General features: G+C 39.6%; 1 protein-coding gene across 6 annotated transcripts in view; it reads right to left on the reverse strand.

Annotated features, from left to right (window-relative positions):
- Positions 1 to 19,841, reverse strand: part of VPS13D (vacuolar protein sorting 13 homolog D) — a 96,741-nt gene that overhangs the window by 29,263 nt on the left and 47,637 nt on the right. For all 6 annotated transcript variants that reach the window (XM_039697390.1, XM_039697387.1, XM_039697389.1 and 3 more), the window contains 16 exons: positions 19,466 to 19,608; positions 18,495 to 18,625; positions 17,428 to 17,603; positions 17,189 to 17,312; positions 16,320 to 16,555; positions 15,451 to 15,559; positions 14,679 to 14,839; positions 14,246 to 14,354; positions 13,299 to 13,478; positions 12,918 to 13,034; positions 12,447 to 12,596; positions 12,141 to 12,290; positions 11,221 to 11,317; positions 9,499 to 9,647; positions 6,875 to 7,009; positions 6,363 to 6,530 (listed from right to left, as the gene is read on the reverse strand). In XM_039697390.1, the coding sequence (XP_039553324.1) occupies positions 6,363 to 6,530; positions 6,875 to 7,009; positions 9,499 to 9,647; positions 11,221 to 11,317; positions 12,141 to 12,290; positions 12,447 to 12,596; positions 12,918 to 13,034; positions 13,299 to 13,478; positions 14,246 to 14,354; positions 14,679 to 14,839; positions 15,451 to 15,559; positions 16,320 to 16,555; positions 17,189 to 17,312; positions 17,428 to 17,603; positions 18,495 to 18,625; positions 19,466 to 19,608 (2,335 nt within the window). The remainder of the gene's footprint in view (positions 1 to 6,362; positions 6,531 to 6,874; positions 7,010 to 9,498; positions 9,648 to 11,220; positions 11,318 to 12,140; positions 12,291 to 12,446; positions 12,597 to 12,917; positions 13,035 to 13,298; positions 13,479 to 14,245; positions 14,355 to 14,678; positions 14,840 to 15,450; positions 15,560 to 16,319; positions 16,556 to 17,188; positions 17,313 to 17,427; positions 17,604 to 18,494; positions 18,626 to 19,465; positions 19,609 to 19,841) is intronic.

Here is a 19,841-nt window from a genome sequence, read left to right on the forward strand (position 1 = left end):
CTTTCCTTTACACACCAAGACAGACCAAGTGAACCCTTCGATCCAGTCTTGACCAGAAAGGACAGTTCAGGCTGAGCCTCCAAGGCATTTCTAACCCAGCCAAGCTGTGCAGAGAGAAACGAGCCCTGGCACTCTGAACAGCACCAATACACTCTCAATTTAGAAAATACTAAATCAGCAAAAAGCGATAATCAGCTTCTCATTTTCAGAGCAACATAAACTTTGACCCTCTCCAAATTACTGACAACCACGAGGAGCCGACGGCTTTTCCTACCGAACAAACACGCTCCTTGAGATCCCCTGCAGCATTCCCCACCCCTATTTATGTCATGTGCGCGAAGCAAAGGAGCTTTAATTAGCTCACATCCCATCGTTAGCCGAGCTGGCTGATGCAGGCTGACAGGGGCTGCTGGCGGCCGCGGGAAGCCCCGGCGGGCCGGCTGTGGTGAGCCGGGTGTCCCGCAGCCGCCGTGCCCCGCAGCCGGGGCCGCTTCCCCCGGGACCGCCCGGGGAGCCGCCCCAGCAGGTGCCCGCTGGCCGGAGTTTTGTGTTACAGCCCTGAATGAGTGATCCCTGCAGGAACCGCCGGCTGTTTTCACAGACACAGAAGGCAGTCAAAAGTCCACAGCATGAACTTGGAATGACCCCAATTGCGGAGTCACTGGCGGGTTCATCTGGAGGACAACTGTGCTTTATTAAACAACTAATACTCTTAACAGATAATTCCCCTCCCCCCGGCCTTAACTCTTACCAAACCTGAAGGTCTTCATGTTTGTTTATTTTTTGGGAATGGAATTATTTGCCCTCCTTCACCCCCTTCCTTAAACCCCTCAATATACTGAAAATCAGAGAAAAAGCCTCAAGAGATCCAGTACCTTGAGTTAATAGGTAACAACAAAGAGAGACCACGTTAAGTTTGGTTTTAACATCATCCTTACCAGCTCTCTTGATTTTGATTTCCAAAAGCATTTCCATCTGCACTAACTGCAGCACTTAGGCTCTTTCCAGACAATTTCTTTTTCTGCCATGACCACCTGTGACCACGCTTGGGATCTGAAAGAACCTCCTTGTTTAAAAACTAACAGGCTTTCCATGTTCTACTAGATACTTTGAAGGAAAGCCCATGCAAGCACATTAATCTGACCTGCCATCATGTGTGTGTGTCTGTGTAAATAGGGAACAACTCTGAGCTGTTTGGATCTCCTGGTACAGCTTGGCCTTCCCCCCTGGACACAGAAACACTATGTTCACTCCTCATGGACACACAGCTAAGGAACTCCAAGTTTAAGTCTGTACTATTTAATATTCTACTCAACTCTACAACTTTAAATACACAGTTGGGAGGTGCAGTCAGCCATTTATCAAGACTGAAATGATGAATTTCCAACCCACACCCCATTTTTTCTCCTTCAGATGCTAATGGTGATATATGGGATAGATGTGCCAGTCTACCTGATGTGCAACCACTCAAAAACTGCAGGTTAAAACTAAATTTGATTTCATCTATGATAAATGCTTATTTCCAGTGTCACAGTTTATGACTTGGCAACTTTGCATATCTCATTTTACATTCTCCTCGGCTCACTTGAATTCTCCAATGAGTCAGCAAAACAGGAACAGTGCATTTTATTTTACAGGAAAATCAGCTGGTAAACCCCTTTGAAATGAAGCTCTAGAGCTGGTGTAAACCCTAAAGCTCTCTAATCTCTCTTTTTTTCTATTCTCCAGTGGTCACCTGTACATTCCTCTATCCAGCTGTGCATCTCCATGTACGCAGTTGCATTGTTACAGGACTCTCATACTCAATTGAGCAATTTCTCCTGGGTAAGGCTCATCCAAAGCTGCCACCAATGTGTAGTTTGCTTTTGAATGGGGTGCATTTAGGACATTAACTCCACATTAAACCAGCTCTTCCCACAGACTGTATCACCATTTCTGTTCAATCTACCCATAACCATTTCTCCATATAAAATTACATTGGATTAAAGTGTGATCACTTTGTGCAAGAAGCTTTGTAAAAGAAAGGCTGAATTTAAACCAAATTGAGAAGAAAACTTTTAACCTAGATGCTGGCCACACAGGTTTTATCCCATGGTACAAATGAAAACCAGGAAGAAATACTTCAAACTTCTCAAAGATGATCCTTTATCCCAAAACCTCTTTCAAAGATACTAGTTACAGATACCAGATGTTCTGCACATTAAAACTGACACTTTCCATGACTTTTGATTGCCACTAATTGGTCATAAAACTTGCTGTCTTTTCAAACTGGCAGGAAATGGGGAAATGGCCTCATCTGTAATATCCCTCATGTACTCAGCATTTCTGCCTGGGAATTTCAATTGCTTTCCACCTCATAATCTACACATTTTGATACAGATTCTCACTGCTCATGTGAACCTGCAAATCTGTGGATGAAATGCAAGTTAAACTGAAGATGATCTGCAGTGCCACCTGGACAGGCTGCAGGAACCTCTATGCTACACTGGGAAAGATAAAGATTACACTGAAGAAAACACAAAAAAAAAAATCTATATTTGACCCAAACTGTGTAAATCACAGCTGGAATAGAAAAAATTATGTTAAATCCCACTATTTCAATACCTCAACTACCCTTTGTATGGCATGACTGCCAGTTTTCCAAAAAATCCAAACAATTTAAGCTTTCATGCTCCTGTTCCACAAATGCCTCCAGGCCAAACACTCACCTGGAGCATCCTTACTAGTCTTAAAGTTTTCTTATCTGGTTCTAACACCTCACCTCTTTTCCTATCTCTGTTAAGCACCTAAGCACCTCTGCCATCAGTCTGACCTCAGTTGAAATAAATAGATGGAAAGAAGGTCCAGGGCAGAAAGGTTCATCAGCCATAAAAGAAAACAGACACTCAAATGCAATTTGCTGCAACTCCATTTTAGGGAAGTTGTGGCATCTCAGGTGCCTGCTTCTGGAAGGAAGCCTGTCTCCCAGAACCCTGCATGCTTCCCAAAAACCTAACAGGGAAATGCAGGTGTGACTGATGGCTTACCTCTCCTTAAGAAGCCTAATTAAAATTGAAACTTCAAAGTTCAATATGAAAATTAAGCTCTTCATGTCATGAAGTTCATTAAATTCTTTTTCTCAAGAGGAAGAGAGGTACACATCAATTATTTCCATCCTATATCCTATGACCTAAAAGAGTCATAACAGCTACACTACTATTTGCTCATAATTCCTAAAAGATGAGAGAATTTATGGTAGAGGTAGAAAGAAATCAGACACATTAAACACAGTATTGACAAGTCGTGAATCTTTTCAATCCTTTACCACCAGGAATTTCACTATGTCAGCATAACACCTATTTGCCAGTGATAGATACAACCACAACTTTTCCATTTGGAGAACAAGCTACAGAAGAGTTTTGTTCAGCTGCTAATTCAGTGTTCAATATTCATTTCTAATTGAATCACATCTGAAACAGGGGAAATTTAGGATTTAGTTCTATCATGCCTAACGGGGGAAATAAAAAAGTGTGGATGCCAAGAATGTGAGACATTTCTACGCATATGGCAACTATAGAAGGCTCCATTCAGAGGGAATGTAATTCCCTCTGGTGTCTATATTTAGGATCAAAGAACTTTTAAAATACAGAACTTGGAATCTCCAAGGGATAAAAACTACAAAACTGTCTGTAGTGAACTTTATTTAACCTAAGGTTTTGTGCCAATTTAAATACACTGCAGCTCTCCACTTGAAAGAAGGCATTACCCACTGCATGCTCTGAAATGCATGGAAAAGCCATTACAGGGATAATCAGCACAACTATAAAATAGAAAAGCAATAAAATGACAAAACCAGATACAACTCCAATAGCTTACTTCTCCATTCAGTTGAGCAGTGTTACTTTAAAAGCCATGATTATAGTATTACTCTTTGTTTATCTATCTACTCACACCTTAATAGCTAACTCATCTTAAAATCTAGGATAGATTTTTATTTTAGACACTTCATAAGTCAGGTAGTCAAACAACCAAAATGGAGATTTTTCCCAGCCCTCAGTGCCTGAGCAGGACACAGGCTCCTCTAGTTTTGGCTGCTTTAGTTACCAGGTCCACAGAATTAGCTGCAAATTCAAGAGCCCTCTGTGGCACAGCTGAATCAGGTGAAAATTTATGCAGTGAAAATATACTTAAAAATACCTTCCTGGAGCACCAACAGCAAGATGAAAATGACCTATTGTTTCAGTTTTGTTTCTCTTGACTAAATCAAATTGTTTTTTCTCTCCACATGATTTTCTTTGCCAGTACTTTACATATCCTAGACACACTCATATGGCACAAAGAAGGCAGAACAGCAAGTAAATGACAAATTTCTGTGTGGTACCATGAACATAACATATCCCAAACTGAACCTGAAATGCTGATTTTTTTTATCCTATGGACACTCCTGCCTTAGTTTTCAAGCAGGTTTAAATGCCTGAAAGCAGTGCAACACATAAGGAAGAATTCAACCTGACTATCTGAGCCTTTTTTACCATTCTCTTCTATGCAGCAGAATTAAGATTTGACCTTTGGAAAGAGGATTAATCAAGGAGCTCCACAATGTACTACTAAGCCTTCTTAAATTATGGACTTCCCTCCTTGTTCCAAAAGAACAAATACATAAACCATATAAAAAGCTTTGAAAAGGGAACTGTGTGAGACTTGCATCACAGAGACATTTCTGATATACCAAGGAGAAAGAAAAAAATACCTGGGAAGACAAATAAATAGTATATGGGGTGATTTTCAAAGGTATAAATGGGAAGCAGGCACTCGGCTCCTGTTGAATTTTGAAAGGAGTTCAGCATCCAACTGCCCTTCTGCCTTTGAAAATCTTCCTTCACAAACCCCTTGGTTACAAATGACTCCAAAGTTCAAAGAATGACCTTGCCCTTGTGGGAAACAGAGGAAGGCTCGTGCCTTTTAAAGGAAGATTTATGGGACTGTTGCTGCAGATGTGACTGCAATGAGGAAACACCACTTTATAGAAAGGAAACTCTAAAGAAACATACTCGATTGGGTGGAGTGGATGGGTCACCAGAGACTACACCATGAGGACAAAGCATGGACAGAAGTACTCATTTGCAGACAGACAGAGCTGCCTTCCAGCTCAGCAAGTCTTCTACCAGACTGCTTGTATTTGCAGTGCTGAGAATTACAGCACCACCTGCTAGGAGGTTAAAGCAGAAATATCAACATAGTATTTTGTTTGAGTTTCTTGAAATTGTGCAAAATAGGTTAATGCTGCAAACAAGATGATTATGACAGAGAATGTGCATGTCATCTTTCCTGATGGCTCAGGTCTCTGGGTCAGATCCAGCTCTGCACTTGGTGATGGACTAGGTTTGATAATGCTAGTCCTGACTTCTCTGTAATTATACAGACTCTGCATTTCACATCTTCTGAATTACCTTTTCTTCACTAAGGAAGGGAAAAAGCAGATTTCCTTGTGTACAAAAAAGTGGGAAAGGTTATTAAAAGATGAAGCATGAGAACACACACAAAGTTACCTGTTAGGAAAATGATAAAAATAGAAAGTAAAGAGTTTTCACAAAACCAAACTTACCAACATGTCCTTGTGTCAAAAAAAGCATTACTGCAGTTGTACCCATGAAGGGACTCATGCCAACACACCATGTATGTAACAAAACATTTCAAGAACATGTTTGCTAACTATCAAGTACAGCTCAACCACGATCCACACTACTTCCTGTTTCTGACTCCTGCCTCAGACCATCCCTCTCTTGGGCACTAAATACAGTTATTTTCACTGACATAATTGAATTCTTTCAGCTTCTTTCATTCTTTGGTGAGTGTGCAGAATGTTCACCATGCAGAGACTTTGGAAATAAACTACAGATAAATACAAAGCAATCTGGAAATTCTTTAGTTTGCTGCTATGTGGTACAAACCCCCCCAAACCTCAAGTGTTCAGCATAGTAATTGCTATTCACATCAGCTTAATCACTTCTCAAAAATAACAGCTAACAACTCCTGTTATACTAAACAACCCTTTAAATACTCCACCTTTCTCTAGTGCTCTCTCTCTATGTAGATTATATACATAATTTAACACAGCTTTGTTCATTTGCATGTTATTTCTCACTTTGGTTAGCTGTTGATTTAACTTGCAAGTATCTGTACAGCAACAACAGGACTTTGAGTGGTTCACTGACTCCTATTTCTGGCATTCCTGGGATGTACAGAAAGCATTTAAGACAAATAACATCTATTCTTCAAATGCCATTTTTACAAAACAAAGATAAAGCAATTTAAGCATGGTCAACAGTTCTATTTGACTTCTTGCCTATTGTTATAGCAAACTTTAATATCACAATTTTTACCTTTGCAGCAGAGTTTGATACGCCATGAGTGACATTTCTGATGAGACCACCCACATTGCCATACTTTATAAGTCCAGTAACACCTTCTGAAACATCATTCAGTAGACCCATAGGGTTGCCAAGGAAATCCACAGAACCTAGAATGCTTGCTGCCTGACTCAGCAGCTCCTGTAAAATCAAGAGGAAGAATGAAATATTTCTTATGGATCACATTTACACCAGCAAGGTTGAGGGGAAAAAAACCATCCCACCCACAACAGAAGCTTATGCCAACCCAGGTAGGTTTATGAGAGAAATCAACACACAAAATACCAGTAAAATTAACATCAGTTTCATCTTAAAATGCAGTGTATTCTTAGATTTCTTCTGGGATACTACTTCTCCATATACCAAAGAAGGCCACACAGCACTAACAATGGATAGTCAGGAAAGAGCTCCCACATCCTCAGTGGAGAACTCCTCAACCAAGAGAAGTTCAACCTCTGCCACAACATAACCTCGGTCACACTGACCTCCTGGAAGTGTTTCAGAATGTCATTAATGATGAACTCCTGAGTTTCATATGGATGGACCCGAGTGAAAGGATCCAGATTAATCACAGCATCTTCAAACCGGATCAGAGGGAAGCCCAGTGTGCTTTTCAATGCCTGAGTAAACAAAAGATATTGCCATTGTAATTCTTCTCTCTGCTTCTCATTCACAGCATCCTTTAAATGGGTAACAAACCCAAATTCTCTGAAGCTGCTGGAGTTCTCTACCACTGCAGTGTGGACACTTTGATTCAGACAGCAGTCACCCACAAACCTTTTAATTCTAAGCACTGATAGCTTCTTAGCACTGCATTTCTTCAATAACTCAAGAGTCAGTAAGCTCCCAATGCAATCTCTTTCCCACACTTGATAGGAATATTTCAAACCAAAATGTGTCTAAGATTCTATATACAACTTTGCTATATTGTTCTAATGTTCAATTAAACTCCAATCCTAAATGAATCTCCTTGACAAAACTGGCTGTTTTCCACCCTGCTGAACTTCTGTGAAGGGATTAAGTGTCAGGACGAGCTGGAATAACATCCATAATTTCCTGTAAGCCTGAGGCTCATTTCTTAACATTATGTGGTCTAAAGAAATTCTTTAAACTAGCATTTCCTATTATTTTTCAATGAAGAAAATTAAGATTGTAATTAGTTCATAGGCCATCTGTATTTTGTACAATTTATACATTAAAAAACACAGTTAAGGTGGACAAGCTATACATCTAAATAGAGACACATGGAAATAAAATAATTTGGAAAAAAATGATAAGAAAACTAATTTTTTGAGACAGAAAGAGGACCCTTCTTCTTCAGGTCTTGATAATGGCATCTGCACACTCACCAACATCAGATACCCTGAAGAAGGCAAGAGGCTTCATGCTGATGTTTTATCTTTACACATTAATCACAAAGCTGCCTGGTATAAGGAACACGAGTTTTTGTGCCATCTGCAGGCAATTAAGGCAAGTTACAGGTCTGAGTTAAGTTTGTGAGTAAGGAAAGAGCTATTTATTTTTTCAGTAAATGGATGACCAACCAGAGTAGTCCTCATTATTCACTTGGGTAGGAAGTAATTTCCTGTTTAACTATCAGATATTATATAAGACAACTTTGTTAATACTGGTACCTAATAAAAATAATCTGTCTACACCAAATTACCAGACAGCCATGTCCAAGCCAGAAACATTAGAGGTAGTTAGAAAAACTTCCACAAAGGCTCTACTGTGATTATTCTCTCCCTCCTACCCTGAACTCTCCTGGACTACAGAAATGAATTGAACTCTTTCTGTGAAAGTCAATATACAGAATATGCAGGGACTGTCAGCATTATGGGGAAAAATGTATATGCCAAGTTTTCTCTTGGGAACACTGCCAAGATGGATCCATGTGCAATCCTATACCAGGGGTGGTAGGAAATCCAAACAGAACAGTGCACAGTGCTGGGTTCTTAAAGGCACTCACCACTACTTCTGCTTCCTCAGTCTGCATTTCAGCTAATGGAATTACAAGGGTATTCATGTTGAAGGTGAAGTGCAACTACTTATTCAGGACACAGCTGCTATTTTATAGCAGTAAGGAATAACACAGCTAAGGAGTATTATAGCTAGGAATATCACAGCCAAGGAATACCCCAGCTAGCTGTTGAACTGTCTTTGGCACAAGGATTTGGTGAAAAGAATACAAGAATGTAGCACTGGTGATCTTCTGGATCATCTTGGTAAGACTCCATGACAGACAGTCATTACACAACACTAAACTTCTTCAGAAGTTTACTCATCATGATGTCCTTAATATCAAGGACAAAAAAGCCCAGTTGGTGTCTCAGTTTTGGTTTTTTGAAAAGGCAGCAGCTCAGTTCCTCCACAATGGGGAGGGTTTTTTATGGTCTGGTTGGTTGGTTTTGTTTCAGCTCTCCCACCCTGGAGGGAAGTAGTTTTATTAGCTCAGAGAGAACTGAAGTATTTCTGACTGAAATGTTACATTAATCATTTTTGAAGTGGCAAATGACTACTGCCACTTGATTGTGTACAGGAAGGTCCTAACATCTGATTTGGGAACACTGGATGAGATTATGATCTGGCCATAATCTGGAACCCCAGGTTCACTTCCCACCTGTGTCAGATTTATGACCATATGAAAAAGAGCAGACTTCCCACCTATTTTAAGTTCATAATCAATCTCAGTTCACTTTAATTTTCAACTATTTTGCACAGTCCTCATGCAAATTCTTCAATTGCAAGGAAACAACATTTTTTGGATGAAAACACTCAGAGTTGTCCTGTATTTGTATAAGAAGTTGAATAACTGCTTATTTTAAGACCGTAATTCCCTTCAAGCTCTTTACACTTCCATTATTCTAAGGTCCTTTGCAAAGCAGTGAGTCATTAGGTCCAGTTGGCTGTGTTTCAGCTGAAATTACAAAAATGAAGGACTATTACAGAAGAGACTGGAAATTATGCAAATTAAATGTCAGAAGTTGCTGGAACTTCTATTAACTTGGATAACGCAATAGTAAATGGAAACAGAGCATGTTAAGTTAAAACATCTACTCCCTTTTCCTCCTCTTTACTGGAAGCCCACCCTGGGAATGCATTGGTGTACCTTGAGATCCAAAGGGAGCTTGTTGGAAGTGAAGACACTCAGCTTGATTTGAGGCACGCTGATTTTCAGATTTTCAAAGTAGTATCGTTTTTGTGCTCTGCCTTGTTCCACAACCTTCTCATGGAGGTTTTCATCATAATTTTCAACCTCTGCATCCAGACAAAACACAGGAATCAGAACCAATTAAAGATAAATAAATATGGGGTTAGGAATGCACACTCTGTTAAGAGTTAACAATCCTCTGCACAAATAAAAAGTATGTGTGACTGCTGGTGGAGCCAGCAAAATTACTCATGCCTTGTGACATGAAGTTGACCTCTGAGGCTCAAGAATTTTTGTCAGATCTCTCTGCATCTCTAAAACCTGTTATTTGAGCTTTTAATCTCACTTCTAATTTCTCTTTATCAGCACACAGAAACAAGGAGATAACACATGATTATGCAATGCTCCTACTGTGCAGTCATGCTCTCAGTCTGTTTTCCTCTCTCTACTCCCTCTGTAATTCCTTACACAATTAACTAGGAATATAATGTACAGAGCAAGCTTTCAAATATTCACTGCACAATGGCCAACATGCCTACACGGAAGACATCCAATAAATCAATTTACATGGAGAGTGACTCAAATTTGGTTGACATTAACAGGCTCACGTTATTTGTAAGAGCACCTGGGTGGTGTGAGGAAGCAGGGCAAAGATGAAAAATGACCAAGTCTTATGAACTCTGACTTATGAACAATAAAACATGTTAACTACAAATAAGAAATTATTTTTGTCTGAATTTAGGATGACATCAGCAGATAAACTACAAATAATGTACAGTAGGTAAGGAAAAAAAGAGCAAAAGGAACACCAGAACAAAGAGGAAATTAGTTAAAAAGTGCAAAACTCAAAATTTGTACTTCTTCCTCATCACTAGAGATTTAAGTTTGAAAGTCCTCTGTGAAATGCAATACTGTTATTTTTCCAGAGACAATTCAGAGGATACTGTGGATTAGCAAGACAGAACTCTGGAGCATCATTTGTAGGCTTGGCCCCATTTGGAATCATGCCAAAAATAGTTCTTTTCCTGTGACAATTATTATGTAACAGTACACAGGCTACTGCATAATACAAGTGACTTTTTCAACTGCCACTCCAAAACAAACATTTCAGAAAGTTTCCAAAGCACAGATAAACACTAAAATAGGAGGATTAGAATAGCACCTATGAGATCAGAAGATTAAAAAGGTCTGTCTTGCCTCAGTGAATGAAAGAAAACTTACATTACAATTAAAACCAGGGGTATGGATGCCACAACAAAGGTCAGACAAAATTTTCTTGCAGTGAAGCAAGAGGAACTGCCCAAGGAACAAATTAACACAGATCCCACTTCTAGCCCTGGGTTAAATAAACAAACTAAACAAGTCACTAAACAGAGTGGCTTGCTAAATTAATAACACAATTTCTTTTATCCCAGTTCAGATGAATCCAGATACAGGAACTGAAAATGAACACTGAACTCCTTCCAGAGACAGGCTGTACTTGGGCCATCACCTGAGCTCTGCAACAGGCACAGCTCCATGAAGAGCTTCACAGGGGCCACCGAGGCATTTCCAGCTCTGTTCAAGAGTGGGAGGCTCCACACAGCCAAGAGTGTGCTGGTGTTTTCTACTTACTTTATACACAAAGATCATAATAGTTCTGTACATTGTAAAAGTGGGCTGTGCAATTTTATACCACACCTGATTCCGACTGGCCGTAGCCAAAGAAACTCAATAGCTTCAGAAGCAGTTTCTCCTCAATTTGAACGGTGAACTTTCGGGCAGTGATCATCAGATGCTACAGAGATAAACAAGTCTCAGTTTACAGCATTAACACCAGATATATAAGCCATGTAAGCTATTAGAAAGGACAACGTGCTCTATTTCAATGGAATATTTTCAATTTCATGGATTTGTAGCAAGACTCCCACCTTCAAAATGTCTTTGGTAGCTTTCTTCACTTCAAGTTATCTACAACTAGTGATGATTATTTCAATTTTATGGAAGGCGTTGTGCTTAATTACCTAATCCTAACACTTCAAAATTCAGCTGCATTTCCAACACTAAAATCAGCTGCTTTTCAGTACAGAGTCAAAATACATGGGTGAAGATTCCAAGTGAGAAAGTAAGTCTTGACAACCAACTCAGCTTTGCCATCACAGTACGTACCACAGTTGGTGGATAAATTTCCAACTAATGTTCCCAAATGACTGCAGTGCACAGAACCAGGTTTATGAGGCAAGATAACAGCTTACCACAGAGAATTTATAACCTTTTATTCAACTCCTGAAGAGCAAAACATAGATATTCTGGTTCACTGTGCTACAGTTCTCAGGAGAGAATAACTGCCTTGAAAAGCAAGGTCAGAGACATGGACAGTCAGGGGTCTGGACTGATTTGTCACATTTTTAAACATACTTATTACCCTGTTGATCATTGTATTATAGCTTTAAACACTGCAAACATGAGAAGGTGGACACTGTGGCCTTTAAGCTTCAGAACTGATTCAACAAAGTGCATTTCACAAACCACTGAATTCAGATTACAAGTAAAAATTAAGAACAGAAAGTCATTTAAGCAAAGTAATACCTATGTTACACAAACAAAACATTGTGGTTTACCTTGTATATATCAGTCAGTGCATTTTTACTGGGAAACTTCATGGCATTGACTTGCACAGCAGGTGCAGAGTCCAGGGGCCCATTCTCACTCCTCCTGGGTGTCAGAAAGAGCATAAAAGGCTGTGTGGTGCCAAGAAGTTGGTTGTCCACCTACACAATGGACAGAAAATGGAATTGAAACTCCAGTGATAATTAAAATTTAGAAATAAATTAAAATCTCAGTCATTGCTCTAAACATTTTTCAAATCTATTATGACTCAAAATTGTGAAGCAGAGTAAATGAATTTATTTCAAAACAGCAAGTACCTGTATATCATGCACACTGAGCTCTAGAACCTGACCAGTCGAGAGCTGAGTGTAGTGCACATTAATGTTGGTGAGGCTTGCAAACACAAGCTCTTCAGGGACTTTGTTGACCAAAGACAATCCTATTCCACCTTCCAGTTTCACAAGCACCTGAGAAAAGAAGGGGAAAAAACTCACCACTAACAAATCAGCAATGAAAAAACCTGTGATATCAAACGCACATTTGTGCAAAGAAGTTATTTTTTTAGGATCATCTTCAGAGAGACTGAGCAGCTCTTTAAAGTTAGTCTTAGATTTAAGAGGGTTAAGACATATTAACCCAAATTCTGAGAACAAGAAGCTTTAGCAGGAAAATCTGAAGTTCATAACACGAGGTCATTATTAGGAGAGGTTACTGACCATCATCCCCCTCCTGAAATCTAGAAAGGAAAATTAAAATAAAAAAGACAAGCACCAGTTGTCATATCTTACTTCTAATTCCTGCTCTGTGTCTGGATTTTTGGACTTGCGCAGATCTTGTTCCGACACTGGAAGTTGCTCTCCTTCACTGAATGAACGATCATTTCTACGTTGGTTACAATCAGTTATCTGAAAACAAATAAATTACTACAATGATCCCTTTCATGTATATAAATAACAGCTACATTGTCCTACCTTAGTAAATTATCTTTTTAAAAAAATAAGGCCAAGGAAACTTTTGTACTAACTACTTCTGGTTCACAATATTCCCATCCCCTTTGTGTCACTATAAAGGCAGCTTTTCATAAGGATTTAAGGGTGTAATACAGAAAAAGAATATTTCCAGCATAAGCAAAGAATATAACCAGATTCTAGTTAATGAAGGACTGTCACCTGCAGAACTCTAGTTGGCCCATCTGGGATGACTCTCACAGCCAGTACTCCTGAGCCAGGCCTCATCTTTTGGTTTGTGAACTGCTGTTCAGGTGGAACTGGCCCCAAAAGGTCAAGTGAGTTATCAGGCCCCAGAACAACTTCAGCTCCATCATGAAGACCCTGGATGCCTCCCTTTGCCTGGAGAAAGAAAAAAAAAAAATAAGGAAAGAAAATTAAGTAATTAAGCAATAGGTAAACACTTCAGATAACTATTTGCATATATTAATCTAAAACGGTATTTTACTTTCCTCTCCTTATTCTTCAGAAATTAAAGAAAAGCAGTCCAGCAGCATTTTACTTGATATTACTGAAGTTTCTACTAACTCATGTTTAATTAATTGGCAGCTAAAAGGAGCAGCCAAGATTGATAATTAAGTAATTGATAATTAGGCAGGTAATTGATAATTAAGTGGGAATTAAGTATTCCCACTGCATGTTTAAAACTGAAGTTATCACATCATCAAGGGACATTGGAAAGACCTTCCTGAAAAGTCTTCCAAAATGATAGGAAGCTTTTTGAAAGATGAACTCTGGACCTTACATGAAAATGTAAATCCTTACTGAGTCAATCCTTATTTCTTGCTGTCTAAAGACAGCAATACAGAACTTTTTTGGTTGCTTCAAGTAGAAACTTACTAAGCTGCAGTAAAATGATCAATGCAATATCATGGTACTAACTAAAATACTTTTATAATTTCTAATTAATAGTGCAAGATCTTGAATTATTTGAAATTAATAAGAACATTCAAATATAAACTTAAAACATAAGGTGCTTGCACAAGTTTGTTTTGCTCTGTATTCTGAAATTGTCTCAAAGCTTTTAGCTCACTTCAATACCAAGCCCAAATGACTGTCATCTACATCAGCAACAAACAAAACAGGTTTGACACACAATCAGTACTGACTTGGACAACAAGCCCATGGATGCCACAGGTCAGCTTCCCATCCTGAAAGCTCCACGTCTGGGTCGTGCTGCGCCGCCGGTCCGGCCTCCTCAGCATCAGGGGCTCGTACCTGCAGGGGAAGCCTCAGTGCTCACAGGATGCTCCTCAGAACTTTTACTCTGCACTTTGTTAATGCTGAACATTTATTTTGCCCCAGCTCATTTTCCTAATCTCTCTTCTGAAGTGCTCTGTCAACAGTCACCTGCTGAAAAGGCATCAGCCACGCTTTTACAACTATTTCAAATCACACAGGTGATCGTGAGATTTTCTAACAAACCCAGACAAAATCCAGCTTTTTCATACTTTCCGTATTCAGAGAATATCAGATTAAGTACGTTTCCAAAGACATTGTTAGACACCCCCATCAGTTTCCTGAGGAGCTGTATTTCAGTACCTGTTATTTGTGACAGCTGCTAGGCCTGCAATATCCAAGATCATACTGGAGTCCTCGGAGCGAGGAGAAGGTTTGTGGGGGTTATGAGGAACTGAAGAACCTTCATGGCAAAGCATTCCTGAGTCTGTCATCCTCCAGAGCTGGGATCGCTTTCCTGGCTCCTGTTACAGAAAAATTCAACATTTAAATACAGTACAGAGCAAGTATTTTTCTTCTGTTTTGCTATCAGAGGCTTTGAATTATAATTCCTGGAATGACTTGTATATATTTAACTTCAGAGCTCTGAATTAGAATTAGGAACTAGATTGGACAAAGGCTTCTGATTGAACTCTGATATTCAATGAATACACAACAGCAGCTAGATGAAGAGCTGCATTTAAAAGCTGTTTGTTAATCTCAGCAATATTTAAACACAGTTTCTATTTCTTAAGAGTTCCAGAAATGGATGACTTGGCTTACAATGCTCCCGAAAAGGAAGTATGTCCTACCTTGTAACTTCATGAGAATATCCAACACACAACTATCATATTCTGCTGTCTAGGAGGCATTTACAACCTTCCTTGCCACTTTATTCCTGTTCCCTTTTCTGTCACCTTTACCCCTATAAAAGTCTTATACAGAAGCACCAATAACGTATCAGTTTGGAGTCTTTCCCTACCCTTAAAAAAAAAATGTTCTAACTTTTAAATGTTGTCCTACTCTCAGCATTTGATTTTACTTCAGCACAGAGCAACAGTGTTACTAAAAAAAAAAGTCAAACGTGTCCTGGTACCTTCTTTTTCAGCAAAACTCGTTGAGTCTTTGGAGAAACATCAAGGACAAGCTCTGCATTTGCAGCATCCTTATTTGGAGTAACTGGTCTTACACTTGGCTCCTGTAACCTGGAACCAAGAAAACAGCATCATGTTTGTTCAGAGTAGCAGCTTCTTCTGCAGCACAAATTAGATCTGCATCAAAATTCTGTTGGAAGTTTACACTTCCAATACAACCCATCAGAGTAACATTTATATTGGGGGATTTTCCCCTCTTGTTAGGAATTACCAGGACAAGCTGGTAATTTGAGTACATTCTTAAAAGGGGCTTTGATTTCTCACTGGAACTAGGAACTTCACAGGTAAAACAGATGAATTAGAACAGTTTCATACCTCATTTTGAGGAAAGTAACACAGCCCTGTATCAATCTCCCAGAGGTGTTTTCAGTAGCATATAAATGAGTGCAAGTTTAAACCTCACATGCATGTTGTAAAGAGGTGTGACTTGTGGTGAAGTGTCCTTTATACACCAAAAGACATTAAGCCCCCAAAGGGGGACCCCAAACATCCCAGCTCTTCTGAGACCACATAGTGGGGTCACAGCAGATGCCAGATGCTGAATCCTTCTCACTGTGTGATGGAATAAACTGTCAAGCTGCACCTTAAAGCAAAGGTGCTATGTCCAAATGAGGTAAAATACACACATTACTAACAGCCAGACAGCTTCTGAATCTGGCATTTCTTGTGTTAGCTACAAGGTAGACAAAAGTTTAACTCCGTGTGAAAAACTTCCGAATGGTAACCATAAAGAGAATAATAATTTGAAATTAATTAATTAAAGCTTAATATGAACGTTAAAAGTACTTCCATCAAAGATATCAAGAATTACCCTGAGAAAGTATATGTAGCAGCAATATAGATGAAGTTTTCATAGTAAAGCTGTTTGCTCTCTTGGAAGTCATTCATGCAGCAGACAACTTCTGAGGAGCCTGCTCCTTTCACAGTCAGTGTGATGAAGGGATGCAGGATTGGCTCATCCCATGCATAATCCAGAGAGGTCATGGGCTTCACATCAGTGGACAGCCTGGGCTCCACCACCCCGTGCTGCTTAAACACAACTGGGACCTGTAGCAGTCAGCAAAGAGGAGTTCATACAGGACTTGTTCATCAGACAGACTTTTTGCTATCATTTGCTCATTTACCAGGAGGTGATGACTGAAACATGTTCAGATCACTTCTTTTTTTTGCCCTCCCAATCATTTCCATATGCATATTCTTCCACTCAGGTCTCAAGTAAAGAGAGTCTTAAAGGGATGATAAACATCATCTCTACTTTTATTTGTCATCAGTGTGAAAGGTCTGCAAAATCTCTGCAGGCCCATGGAGCATCTCAAACTGTTAATCTAAGTTACGAGACAAAAACAGATTAAATACCATCCTCTCACTGGTAATACTTCTCCTCCTTGTAAGAAATTGAGACTTTTAAAGAAGAGACTTTTTAAAAAAGAGACTTTTAAAGCACTCATTAAAGCCACAATGTTACCACTATTATTTGAAAAATATGATGTAGCTGACATAATCAGCTGACATCGTCAAACAATTTTTACTAGAACTTCAGAAAATTACAATTACTACAGACAAATATATAGACTTTCATTTTATCTCATTACACAAGGTAGTCATCTCCCACTTCTAACAAAGTGGCAGAATTATTATTTTTACTAAAAAAAGGAAAAACATGGGGTTTGGTTCTTGTACCTTGGAGAAGTTGTCAATGCGGAAAGGCGGTGGCAGCTGGTCGGTGTCGCTGAACGCAATGCGATACGTGGCTCCTTGAAGGGTGATTTCTACTCTTAAGAAGTAACATTTTCCCAGGGTGTCCCTGAAGAAGATCACAGTACAAAACATGTAAACTTCTGATCTGCATTATCTGCAGGGTTAAACTGCTGCTTCTATCAAAACGCAGCAGCTGCAGAGGATTTATAGGTCACAGCTACCTCATGTTAATGTGGAATGAACTGTTCTTGTTGACCTCAAAGCCCCCAGACCAAATGCAGTTTGGGACATCCATCAGCCTCACACACAACAGCTGATCATAATCATTCCGTGGCCAGTGGAACACGACACTGGAACCAGGGAGGGTGGAGATGTAGCCATCAGGATTGGATGCTCCCTAGGAACAGAAATTGGTAAATAATTGGTAAATAATCCCAGCACTGAAAATTTCATTATTAACCAATACACCTCTAAAATACAAACACAGCCATTCTTCTGTCAGATGGATGCTGCTGTTGGAATAATGAGAAAGATCCTCATAACCAGCCAACAATACTTTCAAGAACAATGTCTGCTCTTCTTGGTGAGCAGAAGCTGTGACTAAGTACAGTCCTGGGGTGACTTTATGATGCTCTAATCTCCATTCATCTGCGTAGCCCAGAAATAAGTTTTGCACCCTTAAAGCCTGGTTCTGAGAGCAAAGTGGGGAGAAGAAGAAGCACTCAGTTTGTTTTCAGAAACTGCACTCATTCTTCCACATTCCTCCTCCTGGACTGTGCTGTGGATGGACAGACAGCAGACAGAGCTCTCCTTTGTTTTTAGTTTTAGCTAGCTGAGGCAGAGAAGTTCCCTGGACTGTGGCTTTTCTTTTTCTTTGGAGCTGTTTAAACCTGCTCTGGCCTGAACACCAGAAGAGGACTGGCAGCTCTCACATGTGGCCCACCAAGCTGGGCCTGGGCCATGGCATTTCCAGTGCTGGAGGGACTGAGAAGAGACTGAGTGAGCCAAGCTACAGCCCACAGAGGGACTTTGTGAATTTGTCATCTCTTTTGGAGCAGCAAGATGTTTTATTGTTTAATATTTGCGATTTTTTGTGCAAGTGAATGCTTTGCCTATTAAATAAACAGGTTTCTTCCACTTTTCTCCAAGGAAATATTTTCCTGAACTGGTTGAGGGAAGAGCCATTTGAATCTGCTTTCCAGATGAACCCCTTCAGAGGTTCTCACCCAAATTTGCCCTAAACCAGGACAGTACTGTACTAAAAAGTCACAACCAGGAAGCTTCTTACCTGACCTCTGGCAAATTCCCGCTGAACAAAGGCCAGCTTGTAGCTTGATTTATTGTCTAACAGGTACCGGGGAGCAAAGGTGACCATGCACGTGTCAATGTAACGACCTCTGCCTTTTTTAACATCAATTCCTAGTAATAAAAACAAGGTGAAAATATAGCTATTATTTACAAAAGAAAAAGACAGCTCCCAGAGTATATTTCAGAGAAGATAAGTTCTTTCTTGGGCTCCTGAAGTGAAGCCTTTGTGCCATACAACTGCCTTACACTGGAACATTATTTTAAACAGTTAATATAACCTTATGCCATCTGTTACTCTCTACTTCTCAAGTACAACTTATATACTGAAGACAACTGAAGATAAAAAACCCAGAAACAATTCCCAATCACAAGTTTATCAATGCAAGTAATTATTTCCCTTTTAAACATATGAAAAATTCCTTGACAATCACTGCAGAGTAACTTCCAGATTCTCATTTAATTCAAAACTAAAACCTGCTTGTACTTCATGTACACCAGGAGCACAAGGAATCCAGAAGCTGCACTCCTGCACATCAGCCTATGCAGGCACCACCAAGCAAAACCCAGAGAAGCAGCACATGGCTGAACAGTTACAGTACACAGACACTCAAAATAATCAGAGTAATGTCACAGGATTTAGAATGTACTTGGAATTAACATACAAGGGGAATAAAAACATAGAAGCAGACAGAACAGTTTGACAATGTAATTATTAACACTCAAAATGTAAAATTAAAAATAACTGAAAGCTAATTTTTAAGCTAATAAAGTTCAAAACAAAGATATAAAAATACTTAGAACACTATCTTTTGTTCAATGGTTTTCTCTGGACCCTCAAAAGCCTTTAAGAAGATACATTTCCCTGCTGCAATTGTTCTGTTTCTTGTGTCAGTGGCATTGTAGCTCACCAAGAGTTCCACAGGGTTTTCCAGTGCTCCCATCCCCACTCACCAATGTTATAGATGAGGCCTGGCCTGTTTCCATGCTGGATCACCTTAAGGGCTCTGACACCACTACCACCATCCAGGGAGAAACCCTGGCACCAGCCAGGCATACCATCAGGATGGATTCCTTTCCCAACCCGCATGGTACAGCTAAGGGCAAGAAGAAAACACAAAGCTTTAGTCATTTAAATGAAGGATCAGGTAGCAACACGATGCTGATGATCAAACACATGCCCAGATAGAAAAAGAACATCTGTGCCTGGATGCAGAAGCATTTGAAGCCATGATAAATCTCTTACTGACTGACTCATTCTGCATTTCTGCCATAAGCCCTTTCAACACATTGGTAAGGAGTCAATGGCCATGTCCTGTAAAAAGCTTGG

This window comes from Passer montanus, unplaced genomic scaffold (assembly GCF_014805655.1).
Source record: "Passer montanus isolate IOZ18808 unplaced genomic scaffold, ASM1480565v1 scaffold118, whole genome shotgun sequence".
Taxonomy (NCBI): Eukaryota; Metazoa; Chordata; class Aves; order Passeriformes; family Passeridae; genus Passer; species Passer montanus.